This window comes from Phoca vitulina, unplaced genomic scaffold, assembly GCF_004348235.1.
Source record: "Phoca vitulina isolate PV1807 unplaced genomic scaffold, GSC_HSeal_1.0 scaffold44, whole genome shotgun sequence".
NCBI classification, from domain to species: Eukaryota; Metazoa; Chordata; class Mammalia; order Carnivora; family Phocidae; genus Phoca; species Phoca vitulina.
The window spans coordinates 2,272,851-2,291,293 of record NW_022589747.1 but is presented as its reverse complement, the minus strand read 5'-3'; the positions used below and the strand labels follow the sequence as shown (position 1 = coordinate 2,291,293).

General features: G+C 45.5%; 1 protein-coding gene across 1 annotated transcript; it reads left to right on the top strand.

The window, feature by feature from the left end:
• SUN3 (Sad1 and UNC84 domain containing 3) lies at positions 1–16,597 on the top strand. The gene is made up of 10 exons (XM_032430501.1): positions 1–122; positions 1,978–2,039; positions 4,010–4,113; positions 5,591–5,631; positions 6,762–6,927; positions 8,324–8,408; positions 8,995–9,110; positions 10,812–10,979; positions 15,535–15,627; positions 16,478–16,597. The coding sequence occupies exons 1-10, from the start codon at positions 1–3 to the stop codon at positions 16,595–16,597; spliced, it is 1,077 nt and encodes a 358-aa protein (XP_032286392.1).
• Positions 16,598–18,443: the final 1,846 nt, after the last annotated feature.

The window sequence follows — 18,443 nt, the reverse complement described above, 5'->3', positions numbered from 1 at the left end:
ATGAGTGGAAGGCCGAAGCCGAGAAGGGCCGCCAGGTTTTGTAGAAGTCATTCGGAGGAAGCCAGCGACAGCGACAGTCTTAATATCCTGCCCTCGGAGCACGGGAACCCCGACGCCAGCAGGTACGTAACTCTGAAGAACGATTGCTATCAGATCGCATATATATGTGCCTCAGGCCAGACGTGCTCTGTTTACTTGGAAAATAGCCCAATAAAAGCCTTTCTCCTTTTGAGAGAAAGTCATTTCCGAACACTTTCCTGGCAGGTGTCTCTTGATCACCACGCCGGGGGTACTTTGACTCATTCCAGCCCACGGGGCACAAGGATTGTGAACCAGAAGCCACCTCTAAAGTAGAATGAACCTCAGCAGCAGCAAGATTACTATTTTACTTTACAGATTTACGGATTATTCCCGTCTTTACCTAGCTTGTCCGTTCTCTGTGATTTATGGTGCTTAGCCCCGCGGTTGAGGACCCCAGACACAGAGTACGCTGAGCGCATTCTTGGGTGACAAATGACTGCATGGTTAGTGGGCACGGATTTGGAGCCAATAACTGCATCCTGCTGTCAGAGCAGGTGTGGATTGGCCAGAAGGAGGCCGCAGAGACTCCCTGCCCACCCGGGGCGGGGGGAGCGGGGGGGAAGGAGGGCAAAGACCCCAGCCCCCCTCCCCTGTCCCCTCTGCGCTGCCTGCTGGGAAAACAAAAATGAAAAGTCACAGAATAGCCACACGAGTGGTGCCAGCAGAGCGCTTGCACGGAAACAAACCCTCCCATACAAACGAGGGAGGGCTACAAAGTTTTGTCATCATTTGTCATGATACAAGAAGAGGTATTGGACAGTCCCAATCTAAAGGAGCAAAGCATGCTCCCCGCAGAAGACAGGCTCCCACAGGTCATGCAAAGGCATCCAAGGGGCTTTAAAATGCAGAGGCTGACAGCCAGGGTTTTATCAAAAAGCAGAAGTAACCTTTGCCGAACATTTGCACGTGGTCCTTTTTATTTCATGCAGCCCATCGGGAGGGCTCACCCGGGCGGTAAATGCACCTTTGAATAACGCTCTTTAGGCAGTGGACCCCCCCACATGACCAAGAAATAATATTTACAGAGGATGTGCTTTCAAGATACACCTCCCTCTGAGGGCAAAGAACCGAGAAAAACTTCTGGGTCAGGACAGAGGTGACCTTTGGGATGGAAAGCGCAGGGTGTGATGGGGCTGGGGGGGCTTTTGCTCATTCTTGCTGAGGTGACACGGGTGTGTTCATCCTGTAAAAGTCCACAAAGATTTGTGTCTTTTTCTGTGTAGAGGGTAGACTGCAAGAAAAAGTGAGGGGAAGTGTTATGATTATTTAAAGAACTTCATCAGATAGTTGTTAATCATCCTAGTTCTTTCACTGAATACCAATTACTTACTTTCTTTTTTTGTTTTTTAAAGTAGGCTCTTCACCTAGGGTGGAGCCCAACGCGGGGCTCGTTCTCCCTCTGCTCTCCTCCTGCTCGTGCTCTCTCCCTCTCTCTCTCTGTCAAATAAATAAAATCTTAAAAAAAAAAAAAGACCTGAGCCAAAACCAAGAGTCGGACACTTAACCGACTGAGGCACCCAATACCTAATTTCCATGAAATCAGACTCTAAGCTCTTCTCCTTCTGCCTTCAGACCGCAAGGATAACCCTTTCTGGTACATCCTTTGTAAGTATCTATTACACACACGAAAACGCTGGGGCGTACACGGGACATAAACCCCAGCGTAACCGTAACACGTGTGACCTGAGGGGGGGGACGTCTGGTTGAGTGTGTAAATACACCACCCCAGAAACTGTTCTCTCTCGATTCCAAAGTTCGGTTAGGAAGTAAATTAATTCTCAGACTCAGCCTAGAAAGAGCACGTTTGTGGACTTGGTCGTAGTGGTTAGTTTCACGTTCAAAGTACAGGTTACTGGTGCTGGACCCTTATGTTCTTTTTGTTTTTCTTCTCTTCAGGTTAACCCAGTCGTGGAAGATTGTCATAAGCACGGTGTCTATATTGACTCTTCTTCTTATAGGTAAGGTCCTTAAAGCCATGTCTCAGGATGTTTCTGTGTAGGGAGGGGGATCTCTGTGGAAATGCCAGAGAAAGCTCTGGAAAGAAATAAATGTCGCAGATAGATGGCACGAAAGACTCTCACTCATCCCCAGGGGGCTGAAGAAATGGCTGAACGTGCCGTTTGCAGGTTTCTGCTGCCAATATCCCACGTCGCGCCCCCTAGGACATGGAAAATTGCTCTTTAATATATAGATGACTTGAAGCACAGAGTGCCCAGTAAAATCAAGGTTCCAATCTGGGTGGCTCAGTCCGTTAAGCATCTGACTCTTGGTTTTGGCCCCGGTCATGATCTCAGGGTTGTGGGATTGAGCCCTGCATTGGGCTCTATGCTCAGAGGGGAGTCGGCTTGAGATTCTCCCTCTCCCTCTGCCTTCCCCTCCCCCCGCCTGCATGTGCGCACGAGTTCTCTCTCTCTCTCAATAAATAAATAAAACGTTTTTTTTTAAATAAAGTTTTTACCTACTATGTCCAGTGTTTGGACTTCCCCAGGGATGGTTTCGGTCCATTTTTTTTTTCCTTAAATGGGCCATACTCGCTTGTTTCTTTGTGTGCCTTGTAATTTTGTGTTGGAAACGGGGCATTTCAATATTTTAATATGGTAACTCTGGAAGTCAGATTTTTTCCCCTCTCCCAGAGATTGCTGTTAGTCCTCCTCGAGGGCTGTAGTCATTTTTTACTATGGTCACTGTTTGCTATCTCAGTGGTCAGCTAGTGACCTGACAGAGACTTCCTGGAGTCATCGAGAGAGAGAGAGAGAGAGAGGGAATGAGGACTCTCCGAGTCTTGATCCTGTGATGCTAAGCTGGGGCACTCTTTCAGGGCTAAGCTGGGCCACCCACGACTCTGCTTTAACCTCCACCTCTGGCTCACACAGCCACCTGACACGCAAGCCCGGGATCCTCTCTATGATCTCTTCTGAACATGCATCCACTTCCGGACATGAGTGTTACATTCTTTTTTCCCTTCCAAGCCCTATTCCCACGAGAGACTTCCTCCTCTGACTTCTCCCTCCCATGTTTTGGGTCTGTCTGCCCCTTGCCCCATTCCCTATTCCTTGCCCAGGTGGGGAAGGCCAATTTATGTCCTTAAGTTTTTTTTTTCAAAGATATAATTTATTTATTTGAGAGCAAGAGAGAGAGAGAGAGCATGAGCCAGGGGGGAGGGGCAGAGGCAGAGGGAGAAGCAGACTCCCCACTGAGCAGGGAGCCCAACTTTGGGCTCGATCCCAGGACCCAGAGATCATGACCTGAGCCAAAGGGAGACGCTCCATCACTGAGCCACCCAGGCTCCCATCTTTCAACAGATATCACAGCCTCCCAGAAAACCCTTCTAGCCCAAGGGAGTGGGAACACTGGGACGGTCAAAACTCCCAGTCACTGTAGATTAAGAACAAGTCTGCATTAGCCCCCTGGAACCAGCAAGCTGCACGAGCAATCCCCCCGTGCTCCCAGTCCCTGCCACCATGCTGGGGACCGAGGGATGGCACGCAGGGGAGCAGGAATCCCATATTCTTAACAATAATCTGCTTTTCTTCAGTCCTCTGGTGGCTGTAAGTTTGGGATTAGATTTCAGAGTCCAACAAAAGTAGATCCTGTTCATCTTCGCCCGTGTATGAACATTTCAACAGAGACCTGATTTTGTTAAGTACCCAATATTGCCATTTTCCATATTGTCACCCAAGGATCTGATATTCTATTTAAGAGTGTATGTATCCTTCATGCTTAGAGAAATTCTTATCAATGCATGTAACATATCAGGGCACCCAGCTGGCTCCGTCGGAGGAGCGCGCGACTCTTGATCTCGGTGTCATGTCATGTCACCCACGTTGGGTGGAGAGATGACTTAAAGATCTTTAGAAAACGTACTTGTAGACGATCATAAATGCTTGCAGACAGACTCTTCCATCAGAGTTGGTCTTTTCTTTAACAGGACTTGGCAATCACATGTGGCTTAAAGAAACGGAGTTTCCTCAGAAATCCAGACAATTTTATGCTCTAATTGCAGAATACGGTTCGAGGCTTTATAATTATCAGGTGATGTTTTGTTAAATCATTTTGTATGTCACTCGTTTAAAATTTAACATGCTCCAACTTGCAGTGTGTTACCTTTGTTTTGCATGTGAATATCTAATAGAATTAGTGTAGGGACCAGAGTCCTATTAAGTGGTTTTATGACTAAGCTACAGTTTGACCTACAAATCCTCTCCAGCCTCTGATCCCAGCAGGCTCCTACCGTAGACTGAATGTTTGTGAACCTTTTGTCTTCTCTGTTTCTTCCTTTTGCAATGAGGATGTCTATCCTCCACCTGTCTCATCACTGTGTTTAGCACATCACGTGTTTGGTTTCATAGCCTCACAGCTGGAGGGGAATTAGCTTCAGGATGAATTCTGTCTGGGATCTTAACCCATATCGGACTTAGGTGCTACTTAGATGAGGCTATGGACTTTAGAGTTTTCAGCTGATGCTGGAATGAGCTAGGACTTTGGAGGCTTACCCCTATTACGATGGCTAATTCTATGGGTCACCTTCACTAGGCTAGGTGCCCAGATGTTTGGTCAAACACTAGTTCTAGATGTTGCTGTGAAGGCATTTTTTGATGTGATTAACATTAAATTGATAGGCTTTGAGTAAAGCAAATTAGCCTCCGTAATATGGGTGGGCCTCACCCAATCAGTTGAAGGTCTTTTTTTTTTTTTTTTTTTAAAGATTTTATTTATTTATTTGAGAGAGAGAATGAGATAGAGAGAGCATGAGAGGGGGGAAGGTCAGAGGGAGAAGTAGACTCCCTTCTCAGCAGGGAGCCCGATGCAGGACTCGATCCCGGGACTCCAGGATCATGACCTGAGCCGAAGGCAGTTGCTTAACCAACTGAGCCACCCAGGCGCCCCTCAGTTGAAGGTCTTAAGAGAAAAAGACCCCCAAAGACGAAGAAATTCTGCCTCCAAGCAGCCTTCAGACTTGAGCTACAATAGCTATGGGCAATAGAAGCTGTTTTTATTCAATTTACAATTGATTTTAAACAGCATTCCCTTCTCTTTAGATATCTTTTTAAAGATTTTATTTATTTATTTGAGGCAGAGAGAGAGAGAGCTCACACAGAGGGAGAGAGAGAGGGATTGGCAGGTGGAGGGAGAAGCAGGCTCCCCACGGAGCAGGGAGCCCGATGCGGGGCTCAATCCCAGGACCCTGGGATCGTGACCTGAGCCGAAGGCAGACACTTAACGACTGAGCCACCCAGGCGCCCCTTCACTTTCACTACTTTGAGAAACAGCCCCTCTTAGACTCCAGTTGTCACTTTCAGATTTGGGTGTTGCTTCATCCCCACAAAATGTAACCATTTACAGGAAGGCAGACAGACATGCAGGTGTCTTAGAGGACCCTCGGCGTCCCCCCCGTCATGCATGTCTATCCGGGTGCAAATGTGATTTCTTTCCCCTTTACGAATAAGAACACTAACTCTGCTTGACTAGGCAAGATGCCGAATGATTGGGGTCCTTTGGTTTCTTCCAGGCCAGACTTCGGACGCCAAAAGAACAACTGGAGCTTTTAAAGTGAGTGAGGTTTTCTGATTCGGGGGACTTTGCTGGTGTGACTCCAGCAGCGGAATGTTTTTCTAAAACCATGAAACTAAAATCACTCCCACTTCTGGGGCTCATTCTTTAAGGAAATATACACTGAGCCGTGCTTTCAAGATTAGTTATGATTTAAAAAAATGAAAACCACTTGGAGAAGAAAAACAGGCCAATGGTTAAATACATTTGAGACTATCCGTGTAATGGGGAATTATGAAGCCTTCGAAATAACTAATAATGAATAATGTAAATATTTAATGATTATAATACATAATAACATATCTAGGACCTGGGAAGTGCAGCAGGACACAAGATCACAATCAGGATCTGTATTTTGTTACTAGTTTTTCTCATGGAATAAAAACTGTTACAAACACACAGAAATGCAGCAGTGTTTATCTCTTGAAGAGTTTTGTATTTGCCAAACCTTGAACCTGTATTGTTTTACAAACTGGGGGGGAAGAAAGTCGTAGGTGAGTAGTGCTTACATTTTTCAACCTAAAGAAACACCTGCTGGCTTGACACGTACTCATTGTGTCCACCAGTAATTTTCAAACTGTCCAAGTGGCGGAAGCCATTCTGCGAAAACAACGTCTTGCACCCTCCTGCTGTCAGCAGGGACAGGTGGCTGTCCCCAGCTGTAATCTCCAGCCACCCTCCTTGCCTGAGCCTCATCCATAGGACCTCAGGGCTCAGGATGAAACCCCTGCTCCATATCCCCCTGGAAATACAGGGTGTTCCCCATTTGAACAAGGGAACAAGGTGGCCCATGGGGATTTAGGCTTCATGCTGTGAAGTCATGCAGCCTCCGGTCAGGGTAGCAGAGTCCCCAGGGAGAGACCAGGGACGCATAAGGTTGGAGGAGCCCTACTTGCCTGCATAGAGCGTGCCCCAAGCATTGGGACACCTTCTGGAAGCTTCTTGCCCTGAATGTCCTTGCTGTGCATAGGGAGTGAGAGGCGACGCTTTAGACCAAGGGGCATCCCCAACTCCCTCTCTCAAGACTTGGTCTCTCCTCCAACATCCTCTTCCTCTGCCACTTCTGAAGCCCAACCCATGGCAGGAAGCCCAGGCTCCCTCCCTTCACATCGGGGGGTCTCCCTTTACAGGAAGGAAAGCCAGACTCTGGAGAACAACTTCCGTGAAATTCTATTTTTAATTGAACAAATAGATGTTCTGAAGGCATTGCTTAGAGATATGCAGGACGGTCTGCGCAATTACAGCTGGAACGTGGACAGAGATGAGGACCAGGAGCCCTTGGAGGCCACCGATGAGGTAAGGGCGCTTGGGAGGGTCGCATTGCACGGCTTCTGGGAGCAGAAAACTCAAGCACTGGATGCTTTGTCCTCCTCCGGAAGGTTCTCCCTGACAGGAGCTTACCTCAAGAAAGCTTGCCCTGGGAACCCGCTTGTCTGTGATCCCTGTGTCACAGAGAAGACTTGCCATCCGACGGACTTCCTGCCCAAGTCAATACCCGATGCCGTTTTATTTTCCCGTAAGACACACAGAAGATCATTCAGAAATGCAGCCTGTGAACACTTACAGAGCAGAATATTTTTATTCACGGAGCCGAAGCTAGTGCCCTTGACCTCATCAGCACCCGATTAGGGCACATGATGCTGGAGGCCAATGAGCTTGGCTGCTTTTCCCCGTCTCCCACACTAGCTTCTTCTCTTCTTCCCTTGATGCCTATTTTCTGAAGCACGCAGAAACCTCACCCTGACACCTCCTGCCTTCCTGGCCCTGTATTGTCATGGCCCCGGGACAAGGGTCTGAGTCAGTTAAAACTGGAACGGTGGGTCCTCTAGGACAGTTGCTTTCTTAGAATCAGAACGTCCTTAAGAAGCCGGTATTAACTCAAAGGATGGATGCTTTCTTTTTTTTTTTTTAAACATTTTATTTATTCATTTGACAGAGAGATAGCAAGAGTGGGAACACAAACAGGGGGAGCGGGAGAGGGAGAAGCAGACTTCCAGTGGAGCAGGGAGCCGAACGTGGGGCTCGATCCTAGAACCCTGGGATCATGACCTGAGCCGAAGGCAGACATTTAACAACTGAGCCGCCCAGGTGCCCCCTTTTTTTTTTAAGATTTTATTTATTTATTTGAGAGAGAAAGAGAGTCAGCTGGGGGAGCGGGAGGAGAAGCAGACCCCCTGCTTATTTCCAGGACCCTGGGATCATGACCTGAGCCGAAGGCAGATGCTTAACCGACTGAGCCACCCAGGCGCCCTAAAGATGGATACTTTCTAAGAAGCAGTCATGAACTCCATGTAAATGGCCTGATGCCCAAATACCTACAGAATGGTCAAATCTTTATTACTAAACAGAGACACGAACGAAGGGGGGGGGCCCAGCAGGTGGCATGCACAACCTCGTGTGACCACCTCCCTGCAGAGCATGATGGGGGGTCGTTAGGGCTTCCGAAGGGGCCTTGGCTCCGACCTTGCTGGGACTGGGGGGCATCTGGATGTGTCTCAGCGGCCTGGAGAATGGTGATCCCTCAGGGCTGTGGAGGGCATTAGAAATCCGTGTGCAGCCCTTGGCTCTGTGTATCTCCTCAATGTTCACTGTTCGTATTTGGCCCTTAGGTGCAAGTCAACAAAGTGAATTGTCAAAACGCAAGCAGGTAGCCGAGATTGTTAACAGAGAATTCTTTTTACTGTTTTTACAGGAAATGTCAAACTTGGTAAATTATGTCCTTAAAAAGTTGAGAGAGGACCAAGTCCAAATGGCCGACTATGCCCTTAAATCAGCAGGTGAGTAAAAACTGAAAAGTTAATGCTCCCAAGCTGTCCCTTTTCTTTATATTTGATTTTCTATTTTTTTTATTTTTTAAAGATTTTTAAAATTTCTTTATTTTTAAGTCATCTCTACACCCAGTGTGGGGCTCGAACTCACAACCTGGAGATCAAGAGTTGCATGTTCTACTGACTGAGGCCCTGACATTGTTGGTTTTTATGCCTTTTTTGTTTTTAAGTAGGTTGGGCTGACTTAAAAGTCTCAGTACATGAACTGTTAAAATATGGGCGTCCATACATCCGTTGAGGTAATAAACACAGTCCACATCATATTTCCCCCTCTGAATCAATTGTTCTGGAATTCATTCAGTACCAGTTTCAGAAATGCTATGAAACCACACGGAGCAAGCATGTTTTCTCAAAGTGACCAAGTCTCAGCAGTAATGAGAGCGGGAAGCCGTACTCCCCCTACCGATTCCCGAGTGTGAACGTCACCTTACTTGCAATTTGCCTGGGAACGCTATTCTAACAACATGGTGAAAATATAAATGATGTGTCTTGAGATGTGTAATTCTTTATTTAAAATATTATTTTCTCTTTGCAGGGGCTTCTGTCATTGAAGCTGGGACCTCGGACAGTTACAAAAATAATAAAGCAAAACTTTACTGGCATGGGATCGGGTTCTTAACTTACGAAATGCCTCCAGATATTATTCTCCAGGTAAAAGCTAGACTAAGAGGAATTTATTTATATTTGAAGATTTTGTTCATATTATGTATCATGAAAATATTAACACCCCAAATGGAGGCCACTCTGAATTTGTCACAGAACCTGAAACCATCACCTTGCATTTTATTTTACTTTATTTTATTATTTTGGGGGGGACGAGGGGGAGGGACAGAGGGAGAGAGAGAGAATCTCAAGCAGACTCCACGCTGAGCGCAGAGCCTGATGCGGGGCTTGATCTTACGACCCTGAGATCATGACCTGAGCCGATATCAAGAGTAGGATGCTTAACTGACTGAGCCACTCAGGTGCCCCTCTACTTGCATTTTAATAGTTATCAAACTATATAAATTATTTCTTATTTTATAGGCCGTAAACTCATAAATTATTAAAAATTAATTAAATGATTAATTATTAATTGTTTTTATCATTTTAAAATCTGTAAGCTAGATTATTTACTTCTTAAACAGGACGTTTGCATTCCATATCTTTTCCTTAAATTGATCCTGCAGCCCCCCTCTTTAGTTGAAAACTTCAGTCTTTCCACAACCGTTAGCTCCAGGTGCTCGCCCCTAAGTGCCAGCACTGTGCTACCCCCCTCCAGACCAACACATTCCTACAGAGTCCAAGTGTAATGGGAGACATTGCCAAATACGACCTCCACTGACATGTGAGTTCCATTCAGAAGGCTCTAGGTAGACATCAACAGATGGTAGCACTGATCTTAACTACAACCTACAAACATGAAGTCCGTTTCCAAGGTAGGAATACCTTCAGGAGCAATAATACGGATCTCATTGCAGACTCTAGATCTAGAAAATGGTACATTTTCTTCCTTACCACCACCACTGCTTTGACCACCACCACCATCACCACCACCACCATCACCACCACCATCATCATCACCACCATCACCTCCACCACCATCATCATCACCACCATCACCACCACCATCATCATCACCACCATCACCTCCACCACCACCATCACCACCATCATCATCACCACCATCACCTCCACCACCACCATCACCACCATCATCATCACCACCATCACCTCCACCACCACCATCACCACCATCACCACCACCTCCACCACTGTCACCATCACCACCATCACCACCACCATCACCACCATCACCATCACCACCACCACCATCACCACCATCACCATCACCACCATCACCATCACCACCATCACCACCACCACCATCACCATCACCACCACCATCACCACCATCATCATCACCACCATCACCTCCACCACCATCACCACCACCATCACCACCACCACCATCATCACCACCATCATCGTCACCACCATCACCTCCACCATCACTTCCATCACTGTCTTTGCCACCAGCATGCCATCACCACTGATGCCAACTGGCTGCCTTCTAGCAACATACAGTCTAGTTAGAGCAATAAAAGAAAATGCATAATAAATAAATTATATAATCATATAAGAGATAATCCTATAATGAAAGGCTTTGAGTGATCGAAGCCTAATGTGCTCTGAAAGAACAACCAAACCCCTGGGTACCTTGGCAGTTTTCCTGTGTGGTATGTACCCCACACAATGCCTTTGTATTACAGGCATAAGTGAGATCTGTGGTCAATAGTGATTTGCTGACCAATATTGCAGTGGTGGATCTATACCACCTGATAAGAGATTAACTCGGTGTTTTCTTTCCAGCCGGATGTCCACCCTGGGAAGTGCTGGGCCTTCCCGGGTTCCCAGGGTCACGCCCTGATCAAGCTTGCCAGGAAGATCACACCAACTGCCATTACCATGGAGCACATCTCGGAGAAGGTGTCTCCCTCAGGAAACATCTCCAGCGCACCCAAGGAATTTTCCGTCTATGTGAGAGGCAGTCGGAATCCGTGTTCAGAGTGGGTTGTGCTAGGAGGGGGTTGGCAAGGAATCAGACGCTGGGACGGCACGTGAACTGTGCAGCTAACCATTTTCATCACTGTGAGAAAGTTACTTCTTTCCGATACCTCTGCTTTGCCAGCTACAAAGAGAGAGGGTTGGACCAGATGATTTCTATTACTTTTTTTTTTTTTCACTTTTATCAAAGCTATATGTGCACAGTTAAAAAATCAACATTCTCGTATACTTATAACTAAACACTTTTTTCTTGTGCCAGGGCTTCTTGTCCCAGGTTTCTACTCTCTGGAAGCTTCCACTTGGCCACAGTTTTAGCTGCTCGGTTCGGTACACTTGCCTTCATATTTGCTTTTACCGTTACTTCTTCTTTTTTAAGTAATCTCCATGCCTGATGTGGGGCTCGAACTCACCACCCCAAAATCGAGAGTCCTGTGCTCTACCAACTAAGCCAATTGAGTGCCCCTACTTTTACTTTTTGATTTTTCAGTTTTGCTTATAATCTACAGACTTCCTCTGATGAAAAATGAAGATTAGTCCTCGTCCACGGCTCTCCCATCCTCCCCCAGTTTTTAGGTCTTACTTTTCTTTAATAAACAAGTTTATTGAGAGGCCATTCACATACCAGCAATTTGCTTACTTAAAGTGTTCACGTTGGTGGCTCTTAGTATATATATTCACAGAGTTGTGTATCCCTCACCACGATCAACTTTAGGACATTTCTGTTGCTCCCAAAAGAAAACTTGCTCTCCTGAGCTGTCAGCTCTCATCGCTGAGCCTGTTCCCCGGCCCCTGGCACCATGACCTACTTTGTCTCTGCAGATTTGCCTACTCCGGGCATTTCATGTAAGTGGAATCATATAATATGTGGTCTTCAGTGAAAGGGTCCTTCCACCTAGCATCATGCTTTTGAAGTTCCTCTGTGCTCTATAATGTGTGACTGCACTTCACTTTTTCAACTGTTGAATAATAGGGGCGCCTGGGTGGCTCAGTGGGTTGAGCGTCCGCTCTTGGTTTCAGCTCAGGTCGTGATCTCAGGGTCTTGGGATCGAGCCCCGTGCTGGGCTCTGCGTTCGGCATGGAGTCTGCTTAAGACTCTCTCTGCATCTCCCTCCCTCCCTCTCTCATTCTCTCAAATAAATAAAAAAAAAAAATTAATTAAAAAATATAAAAATAAATAAATTGCTGAATAATACATATTTCATTGTGTGGATAGACTGTGTTTTATATATCCACTCATCAGCTGATGGGCATTTGAGCTGTTTCCTCTTTCTTGACTATTATGAAGAGCGCTGCCAGGAACATACGTGTCCAAGTCTTTGTGTGGACATCGGTGTTCATTTCTCTTGGGTCAATACCTGGAGGTAGAATTGCGAGGTCACGTGGTACATCTGTGTGTCATGTTGGAGACACTGCTGGACGGCGTATCTTCCTTTCAATCAATATGCAATGTTTTCACTGTGACTGTGTGAATGTTGTTCTCACTGAGCCCTACAGTATACTGGAATAGTATTTTCTTTGTGTAAGACTTTGATGTTCCTGTTCATTAAAATGTTTGATGTTCCTATTCATTAAAACAAATGCCTTATTTCAACTGAATTTGCTGACTTTTCTACATTCCTATCACAAAACCATTCCCCACCTCTTTTTTCCAAAGGGTAAAAATCCCGCCATTATGTTCCTTCATGTCAGATCATTTCCAAGTTTCTTCTTTATTTTATTTTTTAAAAATGTCCCTCTGGCCCAGTCTGCCCTTCTGCTCCGATGTGACCAGAACTTCATGTCTGCATCCTGGGGATTCGACTTAATCATCTAATCTATTATTTAAAAAATCTTTTCTGTCTAATTCTCCTCCATTTTTTGTTCCACCCTCTGAAAGATTTTATCAACTTATATCCTAACCCATATGTGGAATTTTTCATTTCTGCTGTCATGATTATTCTAAGACTTTTTTTTCCTGCAAATAACTCCCTTTCTTTAGAGTCTAAATTTCTTCCTTCATGGATGCAATATCTTCTCTTAAGCTCCGGAAGATATTAATAGACATTAATTATAGTTGTGTTGCATTTTCTCCTGCTCCTTCCTGTGTCCTTATTCCCAAATACCACTTTTCCTATTTGTGGAAAAGTGCTTTTCTCTCATGTCTGGTGAGGCTTGTCTGTTGCATTTAAGAGCCAAAGGGTAAAAAGCCAGCCAAAAGCTGTGCATGCAAGGTGGTGGCTGCCGAGTGGGTGCTCTGCTTGGGCCGATTCTTCCGGAACCCCCAGAGTATGCTACGGGGCAGGTTGACCCTGGAGGAATCCTGCAACCTTGTGCCCAGATTTCAGCTTGGTCAACCACCCACAGGGACAATAGGTACATGGGCTCCCTCTGCAAGCCCCCGCCCTCCCCCAGCCCGTGGCCCTGTGTCTGTCCTTCTTGGGAATTTGCAACGGCAGCAGCGGCATGCTGCTGGTCCCCGTGCTGCCAGGATAGTCCACTCTTGCTGTAGGCCACTACACCAGTCGCCGATCGGCTTTCTCCAGACCTTCCGTCTTACTGTCTGTTCCCAGGTGTTCCCTGTTGCTCTATGCCTTTCTTCAACTCCTTGGTGGCCCTACCTGGAGCGGGGGCTTGGAGTTAAAACATGGGTGCTCAGCCTGCTTTGTGCACCCTTTGAATGCCTGTAAATGGCATGATTCTGGGCCACAAGGCAGAAAGGAAACCACTGTCCTTTGAGGCGAGCCTGCCGCCACCCACGGTAGGTGCTTGCTGACATCTGCCACCGACAGAGGTCGGAGTTGAGCCGCTCGAACCGCATCTCAGAGGGACCCCTCGGTTGCTCATTACAGGGGAGTTATGGGTAACCCCTCAGGCAATAAAAACCTTCTCATCATTTTTCTCTTATATTAGCCAATTTATGAACCAGTGAGATTAAAGCTAGAGGAACTACAGAGCGCACCCCCTACCACACAGTTGAAACCCCCCGTACATTTGACCCCCCAAGACTTAACTACAACAGCTTACTGTGGACCCCAAGTCTTACTGATAACAGTCGATGAACACGTATTTTGTATCTTATACATATTAGACGCTGTATCCTTACAATAAAGGAAGGAGAAGAGAAAAGGCTACTCAGAAAATCATAAGGAAGAGAAAACACACTTACAGTTCTGTGCTGTATTTATCCAAAAAATCCACATCTATGCGCACCCACACAGTTGAACCTGTGTTGTTCAAGGGTCAGCTGCGTATGAGCTTTGAGTCGTAGGTATATACAATTGTGGCTGCATTATGTAATCATGCTGTAGACAATTCTTTTTTTTTTTTAAAGATTTTATTTATTTATTTGACAGAGAGAGACACAGCGAGAGAGGGAACACAAGCAGGGGGAGTGGGAGAGGGAGAAGCAGGCTTCCTGCAGAGCAGGGAGCCCGATGCGGGGCTCGATCCCAGGACCCTGGGATCATGACCTGAGCCGAAGGCAGACGCCTAACGTCTGAGCCACCCAGGCGCCCCAACAATTCTTTTAATAAATCGAGATGGGGTGCCTGGCGGGCTCAGTCAGTGGAGCGTGTGACTCTTGATCTCGCAGTTATGAGTTCAAGCCCCAGGCTGGACGTAGAGCTTACTTAAAAATAACTTCTGATAAAGTTTACATATTAATATTTTCATTATCAAACAACTGAACCAATGAACTCTTTGTTTATTGTGTGGCCATTATTTAAGGACACTAATGATAAAGTTTAGATTCACAAAATAAATTCATTTCCACCAGTCTGTCTCCTCTCAAAAATCTTCCATTTTGAAGGTAGAGGATGAAGGGAAAAGCTCAAGGGAAAGAGCGTACAAATACCGCTAAGGTCTTTCAGTCAACAAAAGCTTACTTTTTGGATGGAGTTATTTGCGTTCTCGAAGTCTGGTAATTGGATTAAATTTATCTCGTTTCGGAAAACTTTGGGTCAGCATGGGGACTCATTTTGTGTGGGTGTATTTTAAGGATTTTATTTATTTATTTATTTGAGAGAGAGAGTGGAGTGGGGAGCAATGGAGGAAGAGGGACAAGCAGACTCTGTGCTGAGTGCAGAGCATGACCCTGAGATCATGACCTGAGCCCAAATCAAGAGTGGGATGCTTAAGACTGAGCCACCCAGGCGCCCCTCACTTTGTGCTTATTTTATTCAAAGTATGCCACCTGCAAATTCAGTTACTGAGCCAGGGTCAATGCTGGGATTTGTTCTAGTTCCCTGTCTCTATCTATCTATCTATCTTTCTATCTATCTATCATCTATCGATCGATTGATCAATCTATCTACCTATTGTGTATCTATCCAATCAGACCTGTGGTCAGTCTCCTCCTGCCTCACAAGCCCCCAAGTTAAACACCTCTTGGGTGTATAGGTCAGCACCGGGTCCTGCCACAGCACCGTGCTCCTGGTGGACCGCCAAAGATGTCTCGTGAATTGTTGCTACCCGGACAGACAACTGCCTCCATTTCTTTAGCCGAGCATCCACTCATGAGAACCCCCTTGTCTGTTGCTTTCCTTCATAGGGCATCTCGAAACAATGTGAGGGAGAAGAAATTTTCCTAGGTCAGTTCGTATATAATAAAACGGGAAGCACCGTTCAAACATTCAAGCTCCAGGTAACGAGCACCCCGGAAAACGTGGGGTGTGAGGAACTCCATCCCCGGGCGGGTCTGTGGGTGTTGCTGATGCACAGTGTTGTGTGAGGATAATTATGACAGAAGTATGAGCTAAGGAAGGCTTGGCTTAGCTTCCATTTTTAGCTCCAAGTGCTACATGGATTTTAATGCCAAAAACCAGGCAAATACCAGAGCGGGTTCTAATCCTGATTCTTCCTCATTTGCTACTTTTTTTTTTATTTTTACTATATTCATTTTCTCAGTCCTTGCCTTATCTAATGGGTTTTCTCAATACTATTAGGTTTGGTGGTCACTAGGTCATCTCCCATGGAGATGGCTGCAGGCAGACAGGAGCTCAGGAAGAGAAAATAAATATCAGACAATGTGAGTCAAATCTGTCCTCCTGACATTGAGGAGTGTTAGGAAGAGGAAATGGGGAAAAAATACCAACTGTTAACATAAAAACCCCTGAAAGCCATTAAGGTATATGAAATACATTTTCATTATTTGTCATTAGGCACAGGAAGATTTAGAAATACATGACACTTCTTGGCCAATGCCGAGATAATCTGAGCTGAAAGCGATATGTGTTAGAAATGAATGAACCTGTGAAGTTTCTCATATGTGATCGTTTATCCGTGTCTCTCTCCCGCTCCCACCCGGGGTGCACCATCTTCTTATGAGCCCTGCACTTACCCGGACCTATTTTCCATCCATGAGACTGGGTGTCTAATAAAATACTGGTTAGGAAGGAAAGAGTTCTAATTTCCCATTATATCAGCACCCCTTGGGATTCTTGGAGATGGATTTCTGTATAAGGCATTCATTTGTATCTTTTCTTTATTTTCAGCATGACGTTTCTGAATCCTTATTATGTGTGAAACTGAAAATCCTCAGCAACTGGGGACACCCGAAGTACACGTGTTTATATAGATTCCGGGTCCACGGTACCCCAGGAGAGTACCCCTAGAGAGGAACCCGTGCAGATGGCCATGACCACAGGTCCAGAATATGGGACTATTCTTATTCCTTTAGATCCACTGCACTTAGAGGAATCCAAAAGGGAGTGGGAGGGAAAACTCAAAGTAGTTCATACCTGCCAATAAAATGTGAATGAGTTTTACTAGTAAAAGATATGAAAATAAATGCAATGGTCTGGTTTTGCTCTTGAGGATGAATCCTGTGGAAGCAGCGAAAAGAATGTATGTATTTGGAATGAAGCTGATATTATTCTACAGTCTCTCATACTAGCATCTTTGCCTCTTTGCCTTCTTTACTCATGCGACCATAACCACACCAGGCACGGATGCCCCTGTTACCGCTCTGACATATACGTATATGTAACAGTGATGTAGAAGTGATGATTGCTGGTGTCGGTCAATGCAACCAGGTAAGCCAGAGAAATTGGAGGTAAAAATTAGAGGGGAAATCTGACCATGACTACCTGCAGATGGCTTGGTGAATTCCTTGAACTGCAGTGAAGTCAAAGAAGGGATACGTTACAAACAAGGAGAAACTGCAGGGAGGTAGCGGATACAAAATTATTATATAGAAATCGATTTCATTCATAAATACAAACAACAACCAGTGAGAGGATACAATTTACAAAAGTTACAACAACGATTAAAAAACAATAAGGGGTGGGCGCCTGGGTGGCTCAGTTGGTTAAGCGACTGCCTTCGGCTCAGGTCATGATCCTGGAGTCCCTGGATCGAGTCCCGCATCGGGCTCCCTGCTCGGCAGGGAGCCTGCTTCTCCCTCTGACCCTCCCCCCTCTCATGTGCTCTCTCTCACATTCTCTCTGTCTTAAATAAATAAATAAAATCTTTAAAAAACAAAAAACAAAAAAAAAAAACAATAAGGGGCGCCTGGGTGGCTCAGTCAGTTAAGTATCTGACTCTTGGTCTCAGCTCAGGTCATGACCAGGGTCGTGGGATGGAGCCCCACGTCAGGCTCCGGGCTCAGTGGGGAATCTGCTTGAGAGTCTCCCTCTCTCTGCCCCTCCCCCTCAAGTAAATAAATATTTGAAGAAAAGAAAAGAATTAAGCTACCCGTACAGTAGCCCCCCTTTTCCGTGGGGGATACATGTTTGCCCGAATCCGTGGATAGTACCGAACCCCGTATAGCCTATGTTTTTCCCTATATGCACACACATATGACAAAGTTTAATTTATAAATTAGGACAGTAAGAGATTAACAGTAACAACTAATAATAAAATAGAACAATTATAATAGTATACGTGAATGTAATCTGTCTCTCTTTCACACCATCTTACTGTGTCCTGCACTCATCCTTCATGGGATGATTGAAAGAAGGAGAAATCCAGGTGAGGGGATGAAGGGGGTGAGTGATGCAAGCTTGTGACCTAGCGTTAGATTGTACTGACCTCGTGTACATCAGAAGGGGGATCACCTGCTTCGGGACCACAGTTGACCTGAAACCACGGATGAGGGGAACCCACCATGAAGAACCGCCCCCAAACACTGGTGGATCACTAAGCCAAAACTCCAGTAAATGGAAAGACATACTTGCTCTGTGGATATGAAAACTCCACTACCAAGATGTCAGTTCTCCCTAAGGTAACCTACACAGTCAATCTGATCTCAATTAAAAGCCGGAAAAAATTTGGTATTGATGAAACGATTATGGTATTGATGGTATTGATGAAACGATTATGGGCTATTATTTGGAATTATTGTTAAAAACAATGTTTTGGTGCCTATGTGACTTCTTATCACTTAGATTTATATATTTAGATGTATGTATTTTTAAAATATATGTTTGTATATTTTATATTTAGATTTATGTATTTACG